General features: G+C 47.4%; 1 protein-coding gene across 3 annotated transcripts in view; it reads left to right on the top strand.

Moving 5' to 3' along the window:
* FBXO10 (F-box protein 10) overlaps window positions 1–22,211 on the top strand; it is a 149,546-nt gene that overhangs the window by 81,845 nt on the left and 45,490 nt on the right. For all 3 annotated transcript variants that reach the window (XM_088460125.1, XM_088460124.1, XM_088460122.1), the window contains 2 exons: window positions 6,071–6,141; window positions 17,792–17,944. In XM_088460125.1, coding sequence (XP_088316251.1) covers window positions 6,071–6,141; window positions 17,792–17,944 — 224 coding nt within the window. The remainder of the gene's footprint in view (window positions 1–6,070; window positions 6,142–17,791; window positions 17,945–22,211) is intronic.

Genomic DNA, 22,211 nt, shown 5'->3' with positions numbered 1-22,211 from the left:
GTTACGCCACTGCCTGCGCAGGAACTTCTGTGTTCACTCCCGAGGCAGTAAAATAACCAGCAGCACAGGCTCCGGAGGGAGGGTGCCAAGTGTGGTATTCTGAGCCATACCAGTGTTCAGTTCCAAGATGCAGAGCCATGTTTGATGCCAAGACTATTGTCCAGAACCATAGCTGGAGATGCAGTGTCTTGTGAGATGTGATTCTTTCTGCCAATGGCTCTAGCTCACAGCAGCTGTCAGCATTGGCAGAGATCATTGTAGCTTCATGTAAGAGTCCGAACAGTAGTAAGCCAGTCTACACATTTCTACATTTATTTATTTTTTTAAACTCTTTAGTGATTTAGGGGGGTATCCAATTAGCCTCGAAGTGCCGCCCAATGCTGGCACTTATCGTGGATATTTTCGGGGCCTGATGTGTCCCGAAAAAATAATCAACGATAACTGCAGTTTTTCCACCATCTAAGGGCCATATTCAATTAGTGGCGAAAACAGACGTTTTTTTCGCCATAGTCAAACGGCCATTTTTTCGCCAAAAAAGGTGATATTTTCGTCAAAAAACAGGCGAAAACGCAATTGGTGAAAAAAAACTGGAGAAAAGTTTTCTCCATTGCAGACCAGGTGAAAAAAAAAGCAAAATCCCTATTTTTAGCTAAAAATGTGGGGATTTCTTTCAGAACCCTTTTGGCCACCCCTCGAAGGTTAAATGAGCCCCCAAAAAAATTGTAAGTTGCGCACTTTGTCGAAAAACGACCGCGCAAATTTAAAAAAATTGAAAATGGTTTTAATGTATTGGGTCTGATTTTTCGGGAGACAGTATGGATGTGTGAAGTATTTTAAACATCGCACGCGGTCGCAGCGGGGCGTTTTTTTCCGTTTTTCAAATTTGCGTTTGTACGACATGAAAATATACTTGCACCCATTTTAACGTATCCCCAATTCACGTGGAGCAGTAATTTCTTGGGGAAAAAATAGCTTCCTATCACTTTCAACGTTTTTTTAATTTTTTTTCACTCAAAATTGCCGGGTCGTTTTTTGCCAAAGTGCACAACTTACAAATTTTTTTTTTTGGGGGGGGGTAATTTATCATTAGGTGGGGTGTCCAAAGGGTTCTGAAAGAAATCCCCACATTTTTGACAAAAAATAGGGATTTTGCTTTTTTTTTTTTCACCTGGTCTGGGATGGAGTGAACTTATCTCCAGTTTGTTTTTCGCCAATAGCCTGTTTTTTATCGAAAATCGGCCGTTTTCGCCAATGGCGGAAAAAAAACGGCTGTTTTTGCTGCTAATTGAATACGGCCCTAAATCGCAAAGACACAGGTCCTCGAGTTTATCGTGGGCTCTATGTGTTTTCGGGAGAACTGTAGTGTGAAAAAGATTGGGATACTTGGTGAAAAATCCACAAATTTCGCTTAACACTGCTATCCATTAGGGCCCAAAGATAATTGGATACCCCCCTTATTCTTAATTCTTACTTAATGGAGTCAGTAGAGGTGATTAATTTCTGTGAACAATTGATAAGATCACTTTATAGTATACTTGTTCATCAGTATGGCATCTTAGCATCCAATTTGATATCAAAAAAACATATATAAATTAAATTCTTTTGTGGTCAGATTTGTATTAATTTTGTTTTAACACATTTATTTTTTGTTGAAATATATTTTTTATTTCAGCTGATTTTTGTTAGCTGCTGTAAATCGGTAATCCTGTTCTAAGTAATCACCTTTTCTGATTCATATATTCATAATATTCTGCAAATGTTTCCCTGCTAGTCTATTTCACCACATCACTGGGAGTCCTTTGACCCCACTGACCGTACTTAAAATTGGCTTCTACTTCTAGTCTTTGTACTGTTCACATAGCTGTGAGGGTCTAGCAACACACTCCTGATGACCCTCTACCTGTATTTAACTTTGCACTCTTCTTAACATCTGTCTGAAAACCTTTACTGACATTGATGTTCCTTTTGAATATAATATTGAGGCCTCTACTGTCCACTTCAGCAGCAGTGACCTGGCAGGTAACCGCACTTCCATACTCCTGCTTCACAAGTTACATTTATATTCCTTTCCTTCTCCCTGTAGTCACAGCCTCATGCCAAAAAAGGGACTATTTGGTAAAAAACACTTAGGGGAATATGTATCAAAGCTTGATGTGAGATATATATCACCAACCAATCAGCTTCTAACTTACATTTTGTAGGCTGTGTTTAAGAAATTATAGTTTGGAGCTGATTGGTTGGTGATATATATTTCACAATGTTCTCTCACATCAAGCTTTGATACATATGCCCCTTAGCCTGATTTAGCATTTATTTCTATTGCCGTTTTAAAACTACTTGTCAAAACCGCCGATTATCGTCGACTTCGACAACCGAACTTTAGTAAATCTACACCTAAACATATAAACTATTCAGTGTGACCCCCCTACCCCACTGATCCGTGTACATCACAGGACTTGCCACTGCATTCTGGATTACACCTGGACCAAGCCCCTGGATTTTGCAAGCAAATAAACAGTGCCTGGGGTTTGCAAAATCTCAAGGACACAAAGAACAACAGCACTTGCAACAATTTAAAGCCAAGGGACTCTTAAGGCCCCCATACATCAGCAATCGATTGTGGCAATTCTGCAATTTGCAGATAATTGTGTAAAAATTTCTGCAATATATGGGATTCACAGATCGCAGATTTCAACAAAAAAGTGATTGGAATTGGTAAATCAGATTGGCCAACATGTTGGATTTCACAGATGGATTGGGGCTGTAGATTGCTAGTGTATGGAGATGATCAGCAGATTTGCAGACCATTACTAGTAAAATGATGGGCCTTTCAAGATTGACAGATCTATGTTTGCTGAAAATGTTCTGCAAATCACTGAAAAAGATCTGTAATGTATGGGCGCAGATTGCTAGACTGGGAAATCCTAAAATCAGGCAACAAATCTTCATATTGTTCAATTGTGGTTTTCAGACTGCTGATGTATGGGGGCCTTTACTGTTGTGTGAGTCACATCCGCTAATTAAGGAACCCCTGCAATTGGCTGTGGTAACTATACACTACTGGATATTTATGCTTGCTGAGTGTTTATAGCTCATCAAACATATTTGGTAGGACTACCAGGGACAGGTTATTATTCCCTTTTATATTGCATTTTGGATTGAACACAAGTTGAACACTAATCCTGGTACCAGAGAACAGGCCCGCCAAGAGCCGCGGCGGGTCCGGGTTAAAGGGGGCATGACCTAATCACGGAAGGCGTGGCCGCGCCCCCTTTGGTAAAAAAAGTAACGTTTTGCAGTGCCATGAAGCGGTGCTGCGTGCTGGGGGGGGGCCCTCTGAGCCCGCTCAGCCTGGTGCATAGCCATTGGGGGGTGCGATCAGCTTGATTGCTTCCTCCACAGGCATAGGAGACTTCTGTGGCTGCTTCTTAGCAGCCGTGAGCAGTCTCCCAGTGCAGCCCAGCACACTGCAGCGTGTGTTGGGCTGCTGTGATGGAAGAGGGAGTAGAAAGTGGTGCCAGACCCGGGCCCCTCCAGCAGGACCGGGCCTGGGTAATTAGTACCCACTCCCTCTCCCCTCTCGGCGCCCCTGCCAGAGGATAGTGGGGCATACTCATTTCCAATTATTTAACTAACTATCATTGCACTTGCACATTGTGTGTTGTTTATTGCTGCTACACCTACAATGCACAAATTGTAAAATTATTTTAAATAAAATTGGATACAATTAATTTTAGACACTACAACCACTCCATCTCTAATTAATCATTTATTAACAGCACTGTTCCTCTATCTATCTATCTATCTATATATATATATATATATATAGAGAGAGAGAGAGAGAGAGAGAGAGAGAGAGAGAGAGAGAGAGAGAGAGAGAGAGAGAGAGAGAGAGAATTTAGTGTGGCTACATACTGATAAGGGGGCGTGACCTAATCACGGAAGGTGTGGCCACGCCCCCTTAAAAAAAGTAACGTTTTGTAGTGCCGCGAAGTGGTGCGGCGCGCTGGGGAGGGGGGCACTCTGAGCCCCCCTATATAAAATATATTCAGTGTGACCATATACTGATAACCATGTAATATACAGTCCTTTTTTCTATTAAAAAAAAAAAGTATCAGTAGTCAGAAAAAAAGTTACCGGCAATCATCTGAAGTTACAACTTGAGATTTATAGTAGCTTCCATACTCCGGACAGGTTTTCAGATGTATACATTATTAACTTCTGAAATGATTTCACTGATTTCTTAATGTTTCCTGATCTAGTAAAAAAAAAAAAAGATTCCATAACACATGTGCCAGTACTGTGTACCAGCGGAAAAAAGCACTGGTAATATAATATATTGACACTGGTGCATGAGCCAGTGTTACAGGTATATGCATGTTATTCTATGAATAAAAGATTGCATTAAAATAAATGCACTCCTTAGTACGACTCATATCCGGGATGCAGTCATGTGGTCACAATCCCGACAGTGTAATCCCGGCAAGGGAACTAACATAGGCATTGAAATACTGACACCTATGTTAATCCTGATGCCGGGGGACCCAGACAGGATGCCAGACCGATCGTCCAACGCCAGGAGGGGTTAGGTTTAGGGACCCTGGGGGGACTTAGGGTTAGGCACCCCCACCCCCGGGAGGGTTAGGGTTAGGCTAGGGGAAGGGGGGGTTAGGGTTAGGCACCTTCGGGGGGAGGTTAGGGTTAGGCACCCCCCTGGGAGGCAAATGAAAGATCTGTTAATCACTTTCCAAGAGAACATTAAACATATGTCTGGTTGATAAGCCATCAGCAGCACTTTGCATAATCGCTGTGAGATGCTTTGTTTTGAACAGGTGACAGGAGGGGGAGCCACATTTAGGAGGTAGTTGATCTAACTATATTGCAGTGCTCAGCCACTTAAGTAGTAAGTAAGGTTATCTCATTCATTATTAGAGGGACATTTATTTATGAAGATGATAGCAGCACTATAGGGAGTGAGAACCACCACGCTTCAATTTGTTACCCCTCTCCTACTCCTTGATTTCTGTCCAAGTCCTCATTTATGTTAAAATTGTTCTCCCAATTTGCCAGTAATTGGATAAGGAAGTTTGCAGCTCCACTATAGGTTGAAGAAAATTGGGGAAAAACTAAATTTTAGGTGCAGTAGCTTTTGAATGTTTTTTTTTTTTTTTTTTTAAGATCCTTATCAGTTCTCATGTCCTACTGGTTCTGCTATACTAGTTATTTGTGTCTATGTAGGGGTCACCATCATACAGCCTGGCCCAGTGGTTATTTGCTGAATACTAGGCAGAGATGTACTAAGGTCTGGAAAGTGATACACATTTGAAAGTGATAACTACCAGCCAGTCGGCTCCTAACTGTCATGTTACAGGCTGTGTTTGATAAATGACAGGAGCTGATTGGTTGGTAGTTTCACTCTCCAATCTATCACTTTCCAGAGCTTAGTACATTTGCCCCTATGTACCTCTATTACTGTCATTGTATGTTGCAGCAATGGCCTTCTACAGATCTGATCTAATACATTACAGTCTCCCTGTGTCCCGTGTCCTGTGCACTGGATTAGACCTCAAGTACGGGTTCCCTGGAGACCCAGTTGGGGAAGAGTCACCATGCAGTGAGCCAATAGCATCTTCGCCGGTTATTATGTGACACATGCTGCCTATCTCTCTTGGTCTGTTGGGGAGTGGGAGTGGGTGTCTGAGGTCTGGTCCAGCACACAGGGAAATGTTATTCAAATGCTATGGAAGATCGCAAATTAGTGGCACATACCCTTAATAATGCATACATTTATTGTGTCAACATTCAGGCATTTTTTAATTATTAAGAGTGTAGGCCACTAATTTTATAAGAGGAAATGGTAGTTTCTGATGTACCCCATCACTTCTATAGGTGTACATTCCATTACGTTCTCCTATTTTGGTTCCTAGTGTATTGATAAGCTGCATTGTCATTATTAATCATCAGTTGAGAAATACTCAGCCTTCACTACTTGCTCATGGCAGGTGTTATTTCATTGTTTACATCGGAGTTAAACAAGAATATATTTATATTATTGTATGTTTTTCTGCAGTGGAAACCATATATTTCAAGGTCTGGCTGCTGGTATTGCAGTGAATGAAAATGGAAGAGGTCAAATAACAGGTATTGTGCAATGCTTATATAAAATATAAATGTCACAACGAACATACACTGTTGTTTATTCTATGGACTTGATAATATTTTCCTATTTTCCATCCCTATTAGTTGTCCTGTTTTTATATATTTTGTATATAGTGAATAAAACCTTAATTACAAACAAGCAGTAAGATTGGTAATTGCTGGCATGTTAACAATTGATTGCAGGAGGGATAACATTTAGCAGGATTATTTGGGGGTTTATTTGGTAAGCGGGGGGTGTATTTGGTAAGCGGGGGGTTTGCTTTCATTTTGAAACCAATAGGCAATGCCCATCGGTTTCTAAACCTGTATACCACCATAAATCTGCCACCGTTTTTAAGCACTGCACAATTCCTAGGATATATTTAAAATAGTTACATTTCCCAAGAAATCTAAAAAATAAAAATGCTGTGGGGTCCCCCAAATTGATAACCAACCCCTTGTCCTTGAGGTCTAGGCTAGTAGAAGAAAATCATGGGGACAAAGTGTGGGGGGGACTGCATGATTATTCCCAGTACCCAACCTTGGAGTTAATTGGACTAGGGCTGGTGGAATGATGGTGGGGACACATCCACAGTGTAGGTCTCCCCTCTATGCTTCCACCAGCACTTGCTAATGATGGTTAGTGGAAAATTATGGTTACTCATGGTGTTTGCCCCACAGAGTTTTTTTTTCACTACCAGTCCAAGATTCGAGGTCTAGAGCTGATCAATTTGTTTGGGGATCTGCACAGGTCCTGGGGATCTTAGACATCTGGGCAGCACTTACTTCAAAAACACCTGCGGCAGGAAATTTATTTGGATGGGTTTGTGGTGGGTTCTAAACCTGCCACTTAATAAATCTGGTATTTCTATACGAATGATAAAAACATTGATGGTGCTTCGATATGCAATTGTTTTCTAAAGTCTGGATTCTCAGTGGAACAGGGGTTTTGGATTTAGTAAATCTGTGGGATGCAATCCGGCCAGTAAAATTCAGTAGACCTGCCAGAAACGCAAACCCGCTGCTTAGCAAATACACCCCTTGGCGTCAATATTTCAGGATGTAAACTCTGATTGTAACCTTTTTTCTTTTTTGAGACATGCATCCTAAGGTCACCTTTTAATATAATAAAATATAATAAAATTAATGTTTTGTTAAACATGTAAAAAAAAAAACTAAAGTGAAATTTGAAGTTTTGTTATAAATAATATGTAGTACATAACTATATATAAATAGATAATCACAATGTATCTAGTAGTACTAAAACACTATACCCATCAGTACCTAACATAAACCCCAGCTGTTCACAGCATGTTATACCTAGCAGCAATGTTCCCATTAATGTTTTAATGTTAACAGATGGTGAGGTTGTGTCTTTTTTCTTTTTCCAAAAATATATTTTTAAAGGACTCACACACTGCCACTACCATCATACCCAGCAAGTCCTAAAGGATCAGGTATTCCAGCTATACATTGCACAAAGAGCTCATGACTGCCAGCCATACATTTCAGAGAGAAACTCCCAATCGTCAGTCATATATTACTGGTGCTTAGTCTGTCCAAAAAAGTCACAGGTATCTGAAACATAGAAAAGAACTACGGAGAGTGAGTTGCACACTACAAGCTGCTCCAATATGCATTTGCATAGGAACAACAGTGTCTGGAGTTGGATTATTGTACCATTCTTTCATAAGAACTTGCATGAGCTGATGTTTTGTTAGTGGTACTAGAACCAGTCTCTGCTGTCATTCATTAATCTACATATGATCTCTTTCCCTCAGACTTCTGTGCTAGTATGACCTAGCAGCCTGTTTTCCTAATGAAACGTCAGCAAGTTGTGCAGTCTTGATGACTGGTGACCTGACAAACATGACCCAATAATCCACCCATTTTTTTAAAGTCAGTAAATACTCTTCCTGTAGCTATAAAGAAAAAGGACAGTAGACTGAATCAGCATTTTTATACATAGATCTCATTATTATGGAATACTGTCACACTTTCAGTGTGCTTTATCAGTTACTGAAGTATTGCGGTTAGTCTCTCTATACATTGGTTGGGGGACTTTTTTTTTTAGAAAAATGTTCTTTCTACTTCAGGGTCCATAGTGTATCCACAGGATACCTTGGGGTATAGGTGTGATGTCAGTCGCAGGGCACCAAAGAGTTAAGCTTTCAGCCTCCCAGGATGCACTAGGTCCCCTCCTATACCCCGCCCCAGAGCCAAGGCATCTCAGTTTAGTTTGGTGCCCGGCCGGAGTCAGGTGCACCTGTTGGAGTGGGGGCTAGAAGAGCCCCTGAAGCTTTTTCTTCATGCAGCTGTGGCTGCACATCTGAATGAACAGCATGGACAGTCAGTCCTGACGTCCATGCTGTCTTCCCTACACCCCGCCGGTACCAGAACGCCGGTACTGATCCGGGGATGCTGGTGGGCATCTGGGGTCACAGCTAGCGGTGACCTCAGATGTTCCGGACCATGGCCGGATTCAAGGGGGACAGAGGTAAGCAGCGGGGTCCCGCGGTGGGTCCCCGCTGATCACATGGTCCTAAGTCCCCAGGCAGGGGGCTCCCTGGGGACTGGCTGCAGCGTGGAGCCAGGCGACCAACCTGCGCTTCCACTACCCCCTGGGACAGCGGACCGCAGCAGAGCGGTAGCGCTGCGGCGTCCCAGGGGTTAAATGCATGCCAGGGGAGCGCGCCTTCCCTGTCTCACAGCCGGCGCCTCCCCCGCTGCACACAGCCCTCTCTGCACTGTGCTGACTGGCCCTGTGTCAGCGCTCCTCCCCCAGGCCAGCCTTCTCTCTGCTCCTCGGCGGCCATCTTTTCTGAAGCATGGTGAACGCTGCTGGAAGCCTGCATTGGAAGCATCGTGGTCTGGGTCCCCCCGCATACCTCTCCTCCGCTGTGGTCAGGTCTGTGTATGCAGCGCTGTGTCTTACCAGGCCCTGTGTCTGTGTAGTTGAGTGATCAGCGCTGTTAGTGCAGGAATTGATTTTCTTTGCATTGTATGTGACTGTGCTAGCGCTGCTGCCTGTAACTTTTCTTCTCAAGACTGTCAGCTTTATTACTGTCCCTGTTCTTTCTGCTAAGCCCTTGCGGTGCGGTGCTGCAGGGTGGTCTCTCGCCTATTGAATATATAATTGGTGAGCGGGGTCACATACGTGGTGCCATCATGTCTGAAAGTGATTTTCCCCTCCGGCTACAGTGTACCACGTGTAAAGTACCGTTAGCGGAGGAGGAGGGTAGCGCGGAGGGCCTTTGCCGGCAGTGTTTGTCCATGGCGCGGCCTCTTACGGTTACAGCACCGGTACAGGAGCCGCCCTGGGCTTGTTTCGCTCAGGCGCTAACAGCTTTAGTGGGCCAGTTAGCTCCGCAGCCCGCGTTTACTCCGATGGGTTTGTCCCAGCAGTCTGTGGTGTCGTCACCCATGCAGGGTTTCCCACGACAATTGGTGGTACCCCACAGTCTCCCTATTTCCCCGCTCCCGGTTTCTCAGGAGCCAGCGTGGGTTAACTCTCTGACGAGTTCTGTACAGCACTTGTCGGATGTGTTGCAAGGGGAGTCTGTGATGCGGCCTCATAAATGGCCGGTGGCGTCTCTGTCCGCTCCTTATGAGGATGACGAAGGGACGTCTGATGATGGGGAGATTCTTGATCCTTACGATCAGGAACCTCTCCATACTAAGGACGCTGATGCTAAGTCCAAAGTATATATTCCTGGACTTATTCGGGCGGTCCGCACAGCCTTGGTGATTGAGGACGAAGTTCCCCCAGCGGCTAAATCTAAGTATGCCTTTTTCAAAGATGTGAAGGGCGATGCCACAGTCTTTCCTCTCTCAGGTCAGTTGGTGGACCATTTAGAGGAGGCATGGAAACAGCCTGGCAAAAGATACCAGTCGCAGAGACGCCTGGCGGTGGCTTATCCGTTCGCGGATAATTATTTTGCTAAGTGGGAATCCCCTCCACAGGTGGATTCTCACGTGACCCGTCTTGTCCGTAGTGCCACATTGCCGATGCCATCCATGTCCTCCCTTAAGGATGCTACGGACCGCAAGGTGGAAATCTGCCTGAAGTCCGCTTATTCCCTTGCGGGGGGGGGGGGCAGCAGGGCCGGCTATGGCCATTTGCTGGGTTGCCAGAGCGATGGAGCGCTGGGCGGATTCATTAGAGGCTTCTTTTGATTCCGACTGTCCGGCCGAACAGGCGGAGTTGATTGGCAATCTCCGTGATTCGGCCACCTACATCAACGAGGCGGCTCTAGACATTAGTACTCTGGTGTCTAGAATTTCTTCAGCAGCGGTAGCTGCTCGTCGCACCTTGTGGCTGCGATCCTGGAAGGCGGACGCAGATTCCAAGAAGGGTCTGGAAGTGTTGCCGTTTACCAGAGAAGTTCTCTTCGGTCCGGATCTGGATAAGATTGTGGCCACGCTGGCGGCAGCCAAATCGGCTTGTCTCCCGTCGGCCGCTGCTCCTTCTGGTTCTGGACCATCGTCCTTTCGGTCATCTAGGGCCCAGGGCAGGCCCAAACCACAGTCGTTTCCTCGTCAGGCTGGCCCTAAGAAATCGGTCAAGCCCCAGAAGCAGACATGGAGTACCTGACGTCCGGCCCCCAAGCCAGATGGCAAGCCTGCGGCCTGACGGTCCGGGCCTCCCTTTGGGGGATCCCAGGGTGGGAGGCCGCCTGCTGCAGTTCGCCCAGTGTTGGTCGGTCACTACGACAGACACTTGGGTTCTGGAGGTGGTCTCCCACGGGTACGCCCTCTCCTTCCGGCACAGACCCCCGGTTCGATTCTTCACCACGGGTCTACCATCAGACCGGAACAAGGCTACGGAGCTGCGGAAGGTATTGCACACTATGCTCCAGGCTGGAGTTATAGTGCCTGTTCCATTCTCCCAGAGGGGCCAGGGTTTCTATTCAAATCTTTTTTTGGTACAGAAACCCAATGGGTCGTATCGTCCGATTCTCAACCTCAAAGCACTCCACAAGTCTTTGCGGGTACCGAAGTTTCGGATGGAGACCCTACGGTCCATCATTATGGCGCTGGAACCTGGGGACTACATGGTGTCATTGGACATACAGGATGCTTACCTACATGTCCCTATTCTTTTGCGCCATCAACAGTTCCTCAGGTTTGCAATCCGCAGCGACCACTTCCAGTTTCGGGCGTTACCTTTTGGCCTGGCGACAGCACCGCGTGTTTTCACCAAGGTGATGGCGGTCATGGCGGCTTCTCTGCGGCTGCAGGGAGTCCGCATGTTGCCGTACTTGGACGACCTGTTATTGGTGGCGGGATCTCCAGAGCTCCTGTTACGCCACTTGGACTTGACCATTGCCCTGCTGCAACGGCACGGCTGGCTAATCAACTGGCAGAAGTCCACTCTAATCCCGTCTCGGAGGATTCTGCATCTTGGAGCCTTATTGGACTCGGGACAGCAAAAGATCTTCGTGACGGAGGAAAAGATCTCTGCTTTACAGTCAAGGGTGCGCAGTTGTCTGCACAGCCGCCGGGTGTCTCTACACTCGGCGATGAGGTTTCTGGGCTCCATGGTGTCGGTGTTCGACATGGTGGAATATGCCCAGTTTCACTCCAGACCTCTGCAGCACCTGATCCTGTCAAAGTGGAACGGGCTGCCTCAGTCTCTGAAGTCCCAGACGATTGTGTTCACCCCGGAGGTTCGCCTGTCCCTTGCTTGGTGGTTACAGACGACCCACCTCAGCGAGGGACGTCCGTTTTGGGTTCCAAATTGGGTCCTGTTGACAACGGACGCCAGTCTTTGGGGCTGGGGAGCAGTTTCGGGTCCACATCTGTTCCAGGGCAGGTGGACGCCGACAGAAGCGGAGCTTCCAATCAATATCTTGGAACTCCGTGCGGTCTTCAATGCTCTCCAGCAGGCACATCGGTTTCTCCAGGGTCACCCGGTACAGGTCCAGTCGGACAACGCTACCACCGTGGCCTACATAAACAGGCAAGGAGGAACCTGAAGCCGGGTGGCTCTCGTAGAGGTGTCTCGGATCCTGGTTTGGGCGGAGCGCAATCTTCCGGCCATATCAGCGGTCTTCATCCCGGGAGTGCTCAATTGGGAGGCGGACTTTCTAAGTCGCCAGGACGTTCATCCGGGGGAATGGTCCCTGCACCCGGACGTTTTTCAACTACTGGTGGACAGATGGGGTCTTCCAGAGATCGACCTCATGGCGTCCCGGCACAACAACAAGTTGCCGGTGTACGGGTCTCGCACAAGAGACGAAGGGGCATCTCTGGTGGATGCTCTGTCCATCCGGTGGACGTTCCGGTTCGCATACCTGTTCCCTCCGGTCTCCCTTCTTCCACGGGTAATCCGGAAATTCAAACAGGAAGGAGGGACGCTCCTGTTGATAGCTCCCGCGTGGCCCAAACGGCACTGGTTCTCAGACCTTCAGGGTCTGTCCGTGGACAGTCCTCTGCGGTTGCCGCTACGACCGGACCTTCTGTCTCAGGGTCCTTGTCGTCATCCGGACCTGACTCGGCTGTCTTTGACGGCGTGGCTGTTGAGACGGCCATGCTGAGGTCCCGGGGGTTTTCCAGCTCTGTGGTGCGTACCATGTTGCGAGCTCGGAAACCGTCTTCCGCGAGGATATACCATCGCGTGTGGCATACGTTCTTCCAGTGGTGTCGACCAAGAGGTTATGCACCGCGGGAGTTTCGTCTGTCTCGGATTCTCGCCTTTCTGCAAGCGGGACTAGATCATGGGCTTCGCCTTGCTTCTTTGAAGGTACAGGTTTCGGCCCTGTCTGTCTGGTTTCACCGTAGGATTGCTACAATCCCGGATGTGTGCACCTTTATGCAAGGTGTTGTCCGCATTCAGCCGCCCTTTGTTCCACCTGTGGCGCCTTGGGATTTGGCTGTGGTCCTGAGGGCTTTCCAAGGACCGCCGTTTGAACCACTGGGCTCAGTGGATCTTAAATGGCTAACAGCTAAAACTGTTTTCCTTCTGGCTATTGCTTCGGCCAGACGTGTTACTGAGTTATGGGCTCTTTCTTGTTAACCCCCTTTCTTGGTTTTTCATGGGAACAGGGCAGTACTCCGCACTCGGCCCGAGTTTCTTCCCAAAGTTGTTTCCCAGTTTCATGTTAACGAGGAAATCGTTGTTCCGGCCTTTAACTCACCGGGTCTTTCCGTGGGTGAGGCCTCTTTGGATGTTGTGCGGGCCTTAAGGACTTATGTTGACCGCACTTCTTCGTTTAGGAGGTCGGACGCTTTTTGTCCTCTATGGCTTCCGTAAAAAGGGTTGGCCTGCTTCAAAGCAAACTTTGGCAGCCTGGATCCGTATGGCTATTTCTGAAGCTTATCTTCATGAAGGCCTACCGGATCCTCCTTCTCTGAAGGCTCATTCCACTAGGTCTGTGGGTCCTTTGTGGGCAGCTCGACGTGGTGCCTCTGCAGTCCAGATCTGCAAGGCTGCTACGTGGTCCTCTGTCCATACCTTCGTGAGGTATTACAGGTTTGACACCTTCGCCTCTCAGGATGCTTCCTTCGGGCGGCGGATTCTCCTTTCTGCACAGGAGCGTCCCCACCCTTAAAGGATACTGCTTTGGGACATCCCCAAGGTATCCTGTGGATACCCTATGGACCCTGAAGTAGAAAATATGAGATATGGTAAGAACTTACCCTTGTTATCTCTATTTCTACGAAGTCCATAGGGTTCCACAGGACTCCCGCCCTGTCGCACCTGTGCTGCAGATGGGCTTTGCTCTGGTCAGCGTTTTTTCCGTCTCCCTCTGGTGAGAATGTGATTCTTGTATGTGTCCAGATCTTTGTTCTCTCTCTTCCTTCTCCTCCTCCGGCCTATGGCTTGGTAACTAACTGAGATGCCTTGGCTCGGGGGCGGGGTATAGGAGGGGGACCTAGTGCATCCTGGGAGGCTGAAAGCTTAACTCTTTGGTGCCCTGCGACTGACGTCACACCTATACCCCAAGGTATCCTGTGGAACCCTATGGACTTCGTAGAAATAGAGATAACAAGGGTAAGTTCTTACCATATCTCATATTTTATCCTCCATCTCTTTTCTCAAATTAATACTGAAATTAGTGAGGGGTTGTCAGCACAGAAAAGGGTATAGATAGACCAAGAATAACAAATAAACCCTTAAAAACACATTCTAAACATTATATGCAGGTAATTTTTTATGTAGTATATGTTAATGGCATAAAGACATACAGTACTCAGTCTTATATTCGCACTCTTGAATAAGAAGTGTATAGTTGTGTGCTAATAAATAAATCAATTGACTGATATAACATTTTAAACTGTAAGCCTTTTACGTCTAGGTTTGTATTGAATGACTTCATGATAAGCTGTATTTTTTTCTAAACAACGTCTTTGCATAGATGTAGTTAACCATTATGATTCAGTAGGTAACTGGATTTCATGGCAAATTTGAGCCTCCATCTTTATAATTGCTATTGCGAGATACAAGTTCCTGTACCCAGGGAAGCTCTTCACATCTGGAAGAATTCTTCACATCTGACTAGCCTCAGCACAGGAATGTACAATGACTTGCATAATTCATGGAATTACATCTGATCCAGCAGCCTTGCTGTATTCTCTGAAAACAAGTGTAGCAAGGCGTACGAGCAGAACATATACACAGAAAGTACCTTATAATAAGAGTAGACAGCGTACATTGTGCCCAAGTGGCTGAATATCTGCTTCTTATTCTAGAGCTTGCTCAGATTACTACAGCAGTAAGTAGGTCAGTGGCATTCAGTTGGATACTTGTTCTCAAAGCCCCCCAGGAACTTTTTCTCTATGCTGAATTATTATTAAAGGAGCAATGGAAGATGAATGCAGTCTATACAAAAATGTTTTTTTGAACATACAGATATAGCACACGTCAAATTGTCTTTTAACGCAGGGCCATCCTGCTGTCATGCAGTACGGTTTCTCTAAGCAATAGAATAAAGTTAAACACTAAACCATTGCTAAGTATTATTTGCAATTCCAGGCATAGCCGTATGGTTCGCTGCAGAAACATTGTTAAATATATAAGGCAGTTTACACTGAGGGTCAAATTCAATTCTATATGTACCGTGTAGTAGCATCGAGGTATAACGCCAGGTGCTATTCAATTAGAAGCCATTTTACTCCAGCTGTAAATCTACGGGAGTACCCGGATGTATGGGTTAACACGTTATCGGCGGCTGCGATAATGGCAGAAAGCCCAACTTAACGCACATTTTTGTTTGAGTCTTAGGAAGTGGTGAACAGAAATTTGTTCAATTAGTCCGCAGGCTTCACTTAATGCAACCCTGGACACTCCGGATGCCTCTCTAGTAAACTTTGGAAAAAGTAGCTCAAAGGCTACTATGGGCTAACACCATCTTCAGACAGTCAATTGTTTTTGGGGGCTCGATTGGCGATATTCGATTGTTTTGCCGATGGACAAGAGTGCCGTAGGCAGCCATTACTTGTAGCACCCAAATGCATCGGGATTAGCCACGTAAAGTGGTTCAACCTGTGCCAATAGCTGAGGTCGAAGAGTTTGGGTGCCGAAAAGCCAGTTGGGGCGGATTTATGCTAATCGCCTCAGGAGGTGGCAAGCAGAAATAATGGGCACCCACGGTACTCGCACCCAGCAGCACAAGCAATTTAATAGTTCCTGTCACTTAAGACAGGAGCTGTGGACGCAAGTAAACAATTTAATTCCCCCTGAGTGAGATACTTTGAGGAACACCTGAGACAATCGCTCCCAAATCCCAATGTATTCCAGTACAATTGTGGGTATGCACAGCATGGTCTAACCCAGTGGTTCCCAAACTGTGCACCGTGGCACCCTGGGGTGCCTTCAGACACTTGCAGGGGTGCCTCAGGTTGGTGCTCTAGCACCAAATAACATTATTTATGGTCAATGCAATGTAAATATGTGAACAAACAGAAGTGCAAACCTGTCCACCACCACATAACTGAACCTAAGGATGACAAGTCAGCACAGCTTTTCTGAATTTCACAGTAACAAATTTAAACTTAGGGGGGCTGTGAAAACAATGCTGATACTCTAGGGTGCCGTGATTCAAAAAAGTTTGGGAACCACTGGTCTAACCCATAGCCAGTCGTAACCAAAAATACACCTAACTTTGCTAAATCAGGTGAGATATGGCACAAGAAAAAATATATAATAATTGGTAACATAATTACTGAACTTAGAGCAGGGGTGTACTTTCATGCGACTTCCCTCTCCCCCTGCATTTATTTCTAAAACCCCAGAAGCACCCAAACACACACTGTCCCCTGACTTTACTGCCAACACCCCAGCAGCACCCAGACACACTCTCCCCCTCCACATTTACTTCCAGCAACCCAGCAGCACCCAGACACATACTCTCTCCTCTGCTTTCACTGCCAATACCCCAGCATAACCCACACTTTCTTCCCTGCAATCACTGCCATGCCAACACCCCAGCAGCAGCACCCAGACACACATTCTCTCTCCCCCCGCATTCCTGCCAACACCCCAGCAGCACCCAGACACACATTCTCTCTCCCCCCGCATTCCTGCCAACACCCCAGCAGCAGTAATCAGACACACATTCTCTCTCCCCCCGCATTCCTGCCAACACCCCAGCAGCAGCACCCAGACACACATTCTCTCTCCCCCCGCATTCCTGCCAACACCCCAGCAGCAGTAATCAGACACACTTCTCCCCAACTATCAACACCCCAGCACACAAACACTACCTGTTGTTGCTGATCAGGGTCTTCCGTTCTTGCTATTTGCTGCTCCCACAGCAACAGCAGAAGAAGCAGGTCCCACGTATGTGAGGGGGAAATACCAACAAAGGAGGTAGGAGCCATGCACTGCGTGCTATCCTTGCCGGGGATCCGTCCCTAGAGACCGGAATCCATGGTTGGGCTCTGGGAGAAGGAAGACCACGGCACATGCCCCCTGGGCTTCCCTACTTATTGCTCCTCTGGTGTGCATAAATCAGAAGTATTTACGCCCCTGTTTTGGAGTATTGAGGGATTCTGAATAGCTACTATGCAATACAGTGTCATAGAGCTGTTTGTACTATGATATTGTTGATTCTAGTTAAATACTGTAGCTAATTAGTCTATGTATTATCACTTAGCCTTTGTATCATATTATATTTGATTTAGAGGATTATATTAAACCAAATTTCTAACAGTTTACTTCTTATTAGAAGACAAAAAGAAAATTGAAGAGCATGCAGGTTCATGTAGACAATTATTTTCATTTAGCAGCTTTCTCTACATAATTGAATATCCTCCTAAAATGTAATTTATCACCTTAATACCCTTGTGTTTTACAGACAGTACAAAATTAAAATGGTGGTCAGTGGGATGTAAAAAATAAGGTACTTGAAAAATAATAATTGGGGTTGATATTAGCCTATTTTAAAAAATAGCCAACTGCGCAAATATACAGATGTTATTATATATAGAAAGACCGTGCAATATAGTAGATGAATAGATATTTATCAAATAAGGTTACAAATTGAAGCAATGAATTAGGATAAGAGTTTTCACAATAGAGTAAGTTGGAACTGAAGAGCCTAAGAGAAACTTGTATTGGTAACAGGCTTCTTTTTGACTATATTAACATCTTCAATGTTATCTCCTTTTTTTTTTTGCAAAGCTAATAAAGTGTTCTATTCTGTCACAGAAAACGTAATCCGTGAAAATCAGTGGGGTGGAGTGGATATCCGAAGAGGTGGTGACCCCGTTCTCAGAAGTAACCTTATATGTTGTGGGTATTCGGATGGAGTGGTTGTTGGAGAACGGGGCAAGGGTCTAATTGAAGGAAACACCATTTATGGTAAATTAATTTTGTCTTTTTGAAAAATTTTAACTACAATCTATTGAAAGGTGTGCTTTTTAAATCCTTATAAAACAAGGGTACTATATCCAAGGCACATATTTTCCCATTTGTCATGGTAACGTGGTAAGATTTCAGGTCTATGTTTTCACTCTGTCAGTAATTTCTTGATGATGTGTCTTACCAGCTGACTAGACTAAAACTAAGAACAAGCTATCCGCAAATAATTGCATTCATTCCCATGATGAAATGTCTTGCTATAGGGTCATTGTCTTGGGGAGCAATTGCCTTGCAAAAAATTATCCACAAACACATATGTCAATTTACTCTGGCTAAGAAAGCAGTAAGTCAATACAGAGTGATTCTAATTAATGTCAATATTTTCAAAAATAGGTTTCAATGTGTAAAATATATAGGGGGAGAGGGGATTATAGTGGTTAACTATTAGGTCTCCAATATGAGGTAGTACTGTGAAATTCTCATTTGTACAAGGCTGAATTCTCGTCTGACTTACATATATAAAAGAGAAGAGGCACAATTGGACATGGTATGAGAGATGAAGACTTTCATTACGTACAAAATAGGTTACCTGTTCTTCAGTATCTGCATGTATGATCATTCCAAGCCTCATATTGAGCTCTGCAGCTTTTGCTGGGGAGGTGATCATGAAGGTCTGGGCACTTGGAGTCTCCTCTTAAATACTTCTTTCTACTTCAGGGTCCATAGGGTATCCACAGGATACCTTGGGGTATAGGTGTGACGTCAGTTGCAGGGCACCAAAGAGTTAAGCTTTCAGCCTCCCAGGATGCACTAGGTCCCCCTCCTATACCCCGCCCCCGGGCCAAGGCACCTCAGTTTAGTTTGGTGCCCGGCCGGAGTCGGGTGCACCTGTTGGAGTGGGGGCTAGAAGAGCCCCTGAAGCTTATTCTTCATGCAGCTGTGGCTGCACACCTGGATGAACAGCATGGACAGTCAGTCCTGACGTCCATGCTGTCTTCCCTACACCCCGCCGGTACCAGAACGCCGGTACTGATCCGGGGATGCTGGTGGGCGTCTGGGGTCACAGCTAGCGGTGACCCCAGATGCTCCGGACCATGGCCGGATTCAAGGGGGACAGAGGTAAGCAGCGGGGTCCCGCGGTGGGTCCCCGCTGATCACATGGTCCTAAGTCCCCAGGCAGGGGGCTCCCTGGGGACTGGCTGCAGCGTGGAGCCAGGCGACCAACCTGCGCTTCCACTACCCCCTGGGACAGCGGACCGCAGCAGAGCGGTAGCGCTGCGGCGTCCCAGGGGTTAAATGCATGCCAGGGGAGCGCGCCTTCCCTGTCTCACAGCCGGCGCCTCCCCCGCTGCACACAGCCCTCTCTGCATGCTGCCGACTGGTCCTGTGGCAGCGCTCCTCCCCCAGGCCAGCCTCCTCTCTGCTCCTCGGCGGCCATCTTCTCCAGAACGCATGGTGAACGCTGCTGGAAGCGCTGGACGGAAGCATCGTGGTCTGGGTCCCCCCGCATACCTCTCCTCCGCTGTGGTCAGGTCTGTGTATGCAGCGCTGTGTCCTACCAGGCCCTGTGTCTGTGTAGTTGAGTGATCAGCGCTGTTAGTGCAGGAATTGTTATTTCTCTGCATTGTATGTGACTGTGCTAGCGCTGCTGCCTGTAACTTTTCTTCTCTAAACTGTCAGCTTTATTACTGTCCCTGTTCTTCTGCTAAAGCCCTTGCGGTGCGGTGCTGCAGGGTGGTCTCTCGCCTATTTAAATACTTAATTGGTGAGAGAGGTCACATACGTGGTGCCATCATGTCTGAAAGTGATTTTCCCCTCCGGCTACAGTGTACCACGTGCAAAGTACCGTTAGCGGAGGGGGAGGGTAGCGCGGAGGGCCTTTGCCGGCAGTGTTTGTCCATGGCGCGGCCTATTACGGTTACAGCACCGGTACAGGAGCCGCCCTGGGCTTGTTTCGCTCAGGCGTTAACAGCTTTAGTGGGCCAGTTAGCTCCGCAGCCCGCGTTTACTCCGAGGGGTTTGTCCCAGCAGTCTGTGGTGTCGTCACCCATGCAGGGGTTCCCACGACAATTGGTGGTACCCCACAGTCTCCCTATTTCCCCGCTCCCGGGTTCTCAGGAGCCAGCGTGGGTTAACTCCCTGACGAGTTCTGTACAGCACTTGTCGGATGTGTTGCAAGGGGAGTCTGTGATGCGGCCTCATAAAAGGCCGGTGGCGTCTCTGTCCGCTCCTTATGAGGATGACGAAGGGACGTCTGATGATGGGGAGATTCTTGATCCTTACGATCAGGAACCTCTCCATACTAAGGACGCTGATGCTAAGTCCAAAGTATATATTCCTGGACTTATTCGGGCGGTCCGCACAGCCTTGGTGATTGAGGACGAAGTTCCTCCAGCGGCTAAATCTAAGTATGCCTTTTTCAAAGATGTAAAGGGCGATTCCACAGTCTTTCCTCTTTCGGGTCAGTTGGTGGACCATTTAGAGGAGGCGTGGAAACAACCTGGCAAAAGATACCAGCCGCAGAGACGCCTGGCGGTGGCTTATCCGTTCGCGGATAATTATTTTGCTAAGTGGGAATCCCCTCCACAGGTGGATTCTCACGTGACCCGTCTTGTCCGTAGTGCCACATTGCCGATGCCATCCATGTCCTCCCTTAAGGATGCTACGGACCGCAAGGTAGAAATCTGCCTGAAGTCCGCTTATTCCCTTGCAGGGGGGGCAGCACGGCCGGCTATGGCCATTTGCTGGGTTGCCAGAGCGATGGAGCGCTGGGCGGATTCATTAGAGGCTTCTTTTGAATCCGACTGTCCGGCCGATCAGGCGGAGTTGATTGGCAATCTCCGTGATTCGGCCACCTACATCAACGAGGCGGCTCTAGACATTAGTACTCTGGTGTCTAGAATTTCTTCAGCAGCGGTAGCTGCTCGTCGCACCTTGTGGCTGCGATCCTGGAAGGCGGACGCAGATTCCAAGAAAGGTCTGGAAGCGTTGCCGTTTACCGGAGAAGTTCTCTTCGGTCCGGATCTGGATAAGATTGTGGCCACGCTGGCGGCAGCCAAATCTGCTTGTCTCCCGTCGGCCGCTGCTCCTTCTGGTTCGGGACCATCGTCCTTTCGGTCATCTAGGGCCCAGGGCAGGCCCAAACCACAGTCGTTTCCTCGACAGGCTGGCCCTAAGAAATCGGTCAAGCCCCGGAAGCAGGCATGGAGTACCAGACGTCCGGCCCCCAAGCCAGATGACAAGCCTGCGGCCTGACGGTCCGGGCCTCCCTTTGGGGGATCCCAGGGTGGGAGGCCGCCTGCTACAGTTCGCCCAGTGTTGGTCGACCACTACGACAGACACTTGGGTTCTGGAGGTGGTTTCCCACGGATACGCCCTCTCCTTCCGGCACAGACCCCCGGCTCGCTTCTTCACCACGGGTCTCCCATCAGACCGGAACAAGGCTACGGAGCTGCGGAAGGTATTGCACACTATGCTCCAGGCGGGAGTTATAGTGGCGGTTCCATTCTCCCAGAGGGGCCAGGGTTTCTATTCAAATCTATTTTTGGTACAGAAACCCAATGGGTCATATCGTCCGATTCTCAACCTCAAAGCACTCAACAAGTCTTTGCGGGTCCCGAAGTTTCGGATGGAGACCCTACGGTCCATCATTCTGGCGCTGGAACCTGGGGACTACTTGGTGTCATTGGACATACAGGACGCTTACCTGCATGTCCCTATTCTTTGGCGCCATCAACAGTTCCTCAGGTTTGCAATCCGCAGCGACCACTTCCAGTTTCGGGCGTTACCTTTTGGCCTGGCAACAGCACCACGTGTTTTCACCAAGGTGATGGCGGTCATGGCGGCTTCTCTGCGGCTGCAGGGAGTCCGCATGTTGCCGTATTTGGACGACCTGTTATTGGTGGCAGGATCTCCAGAGCTCCTGTTACGCCACTTGGACCTGACCATTGCACTGCTGCAACGGCACGGCTGGCTAATCAACTGGCAGAAGTCCACTCTAATCCCGTCTCGGAGGATTCTGCATCTTGGAGCCTTATTGGACTCGGGACAGCAAAGGATCTTCGTGACGGAGGACAAGATCTCTGCTTTACAGTCAAGGGTGCGCAGTTGCCTGCACAGCCGCCGGGGGTCCTTACACTCGGCGATGAGGTTACTGGGCTCCATGGTGTCGGTGTTCGACATGGTGGAATACGCCCAGTTTCACTCCAGACCTCTGCAGCACCTGATCCTGTCCAAGTGGAACGGGCTGACTCAGTCTCTGAAGTCC

This window comes from Taudactylus pleione, unplaced genomic scaffold, assembly GCF_031769625.1.
Source record: "Taudactylus pleione unplaced genomic scaffold, aTauple2 ptg000967l, whole genome shotgun sequence".
In the NCBI taxonomy this organism is placed as follows: Eukaryota; Metazoa; Chordata; class Amphibia; order Anura; family Myobatrachidae; genus Taudactylus; species Taudactylus pleione.
This window is presented reverse-complemented; position numbering and strand designations above follow the sequence as displayed.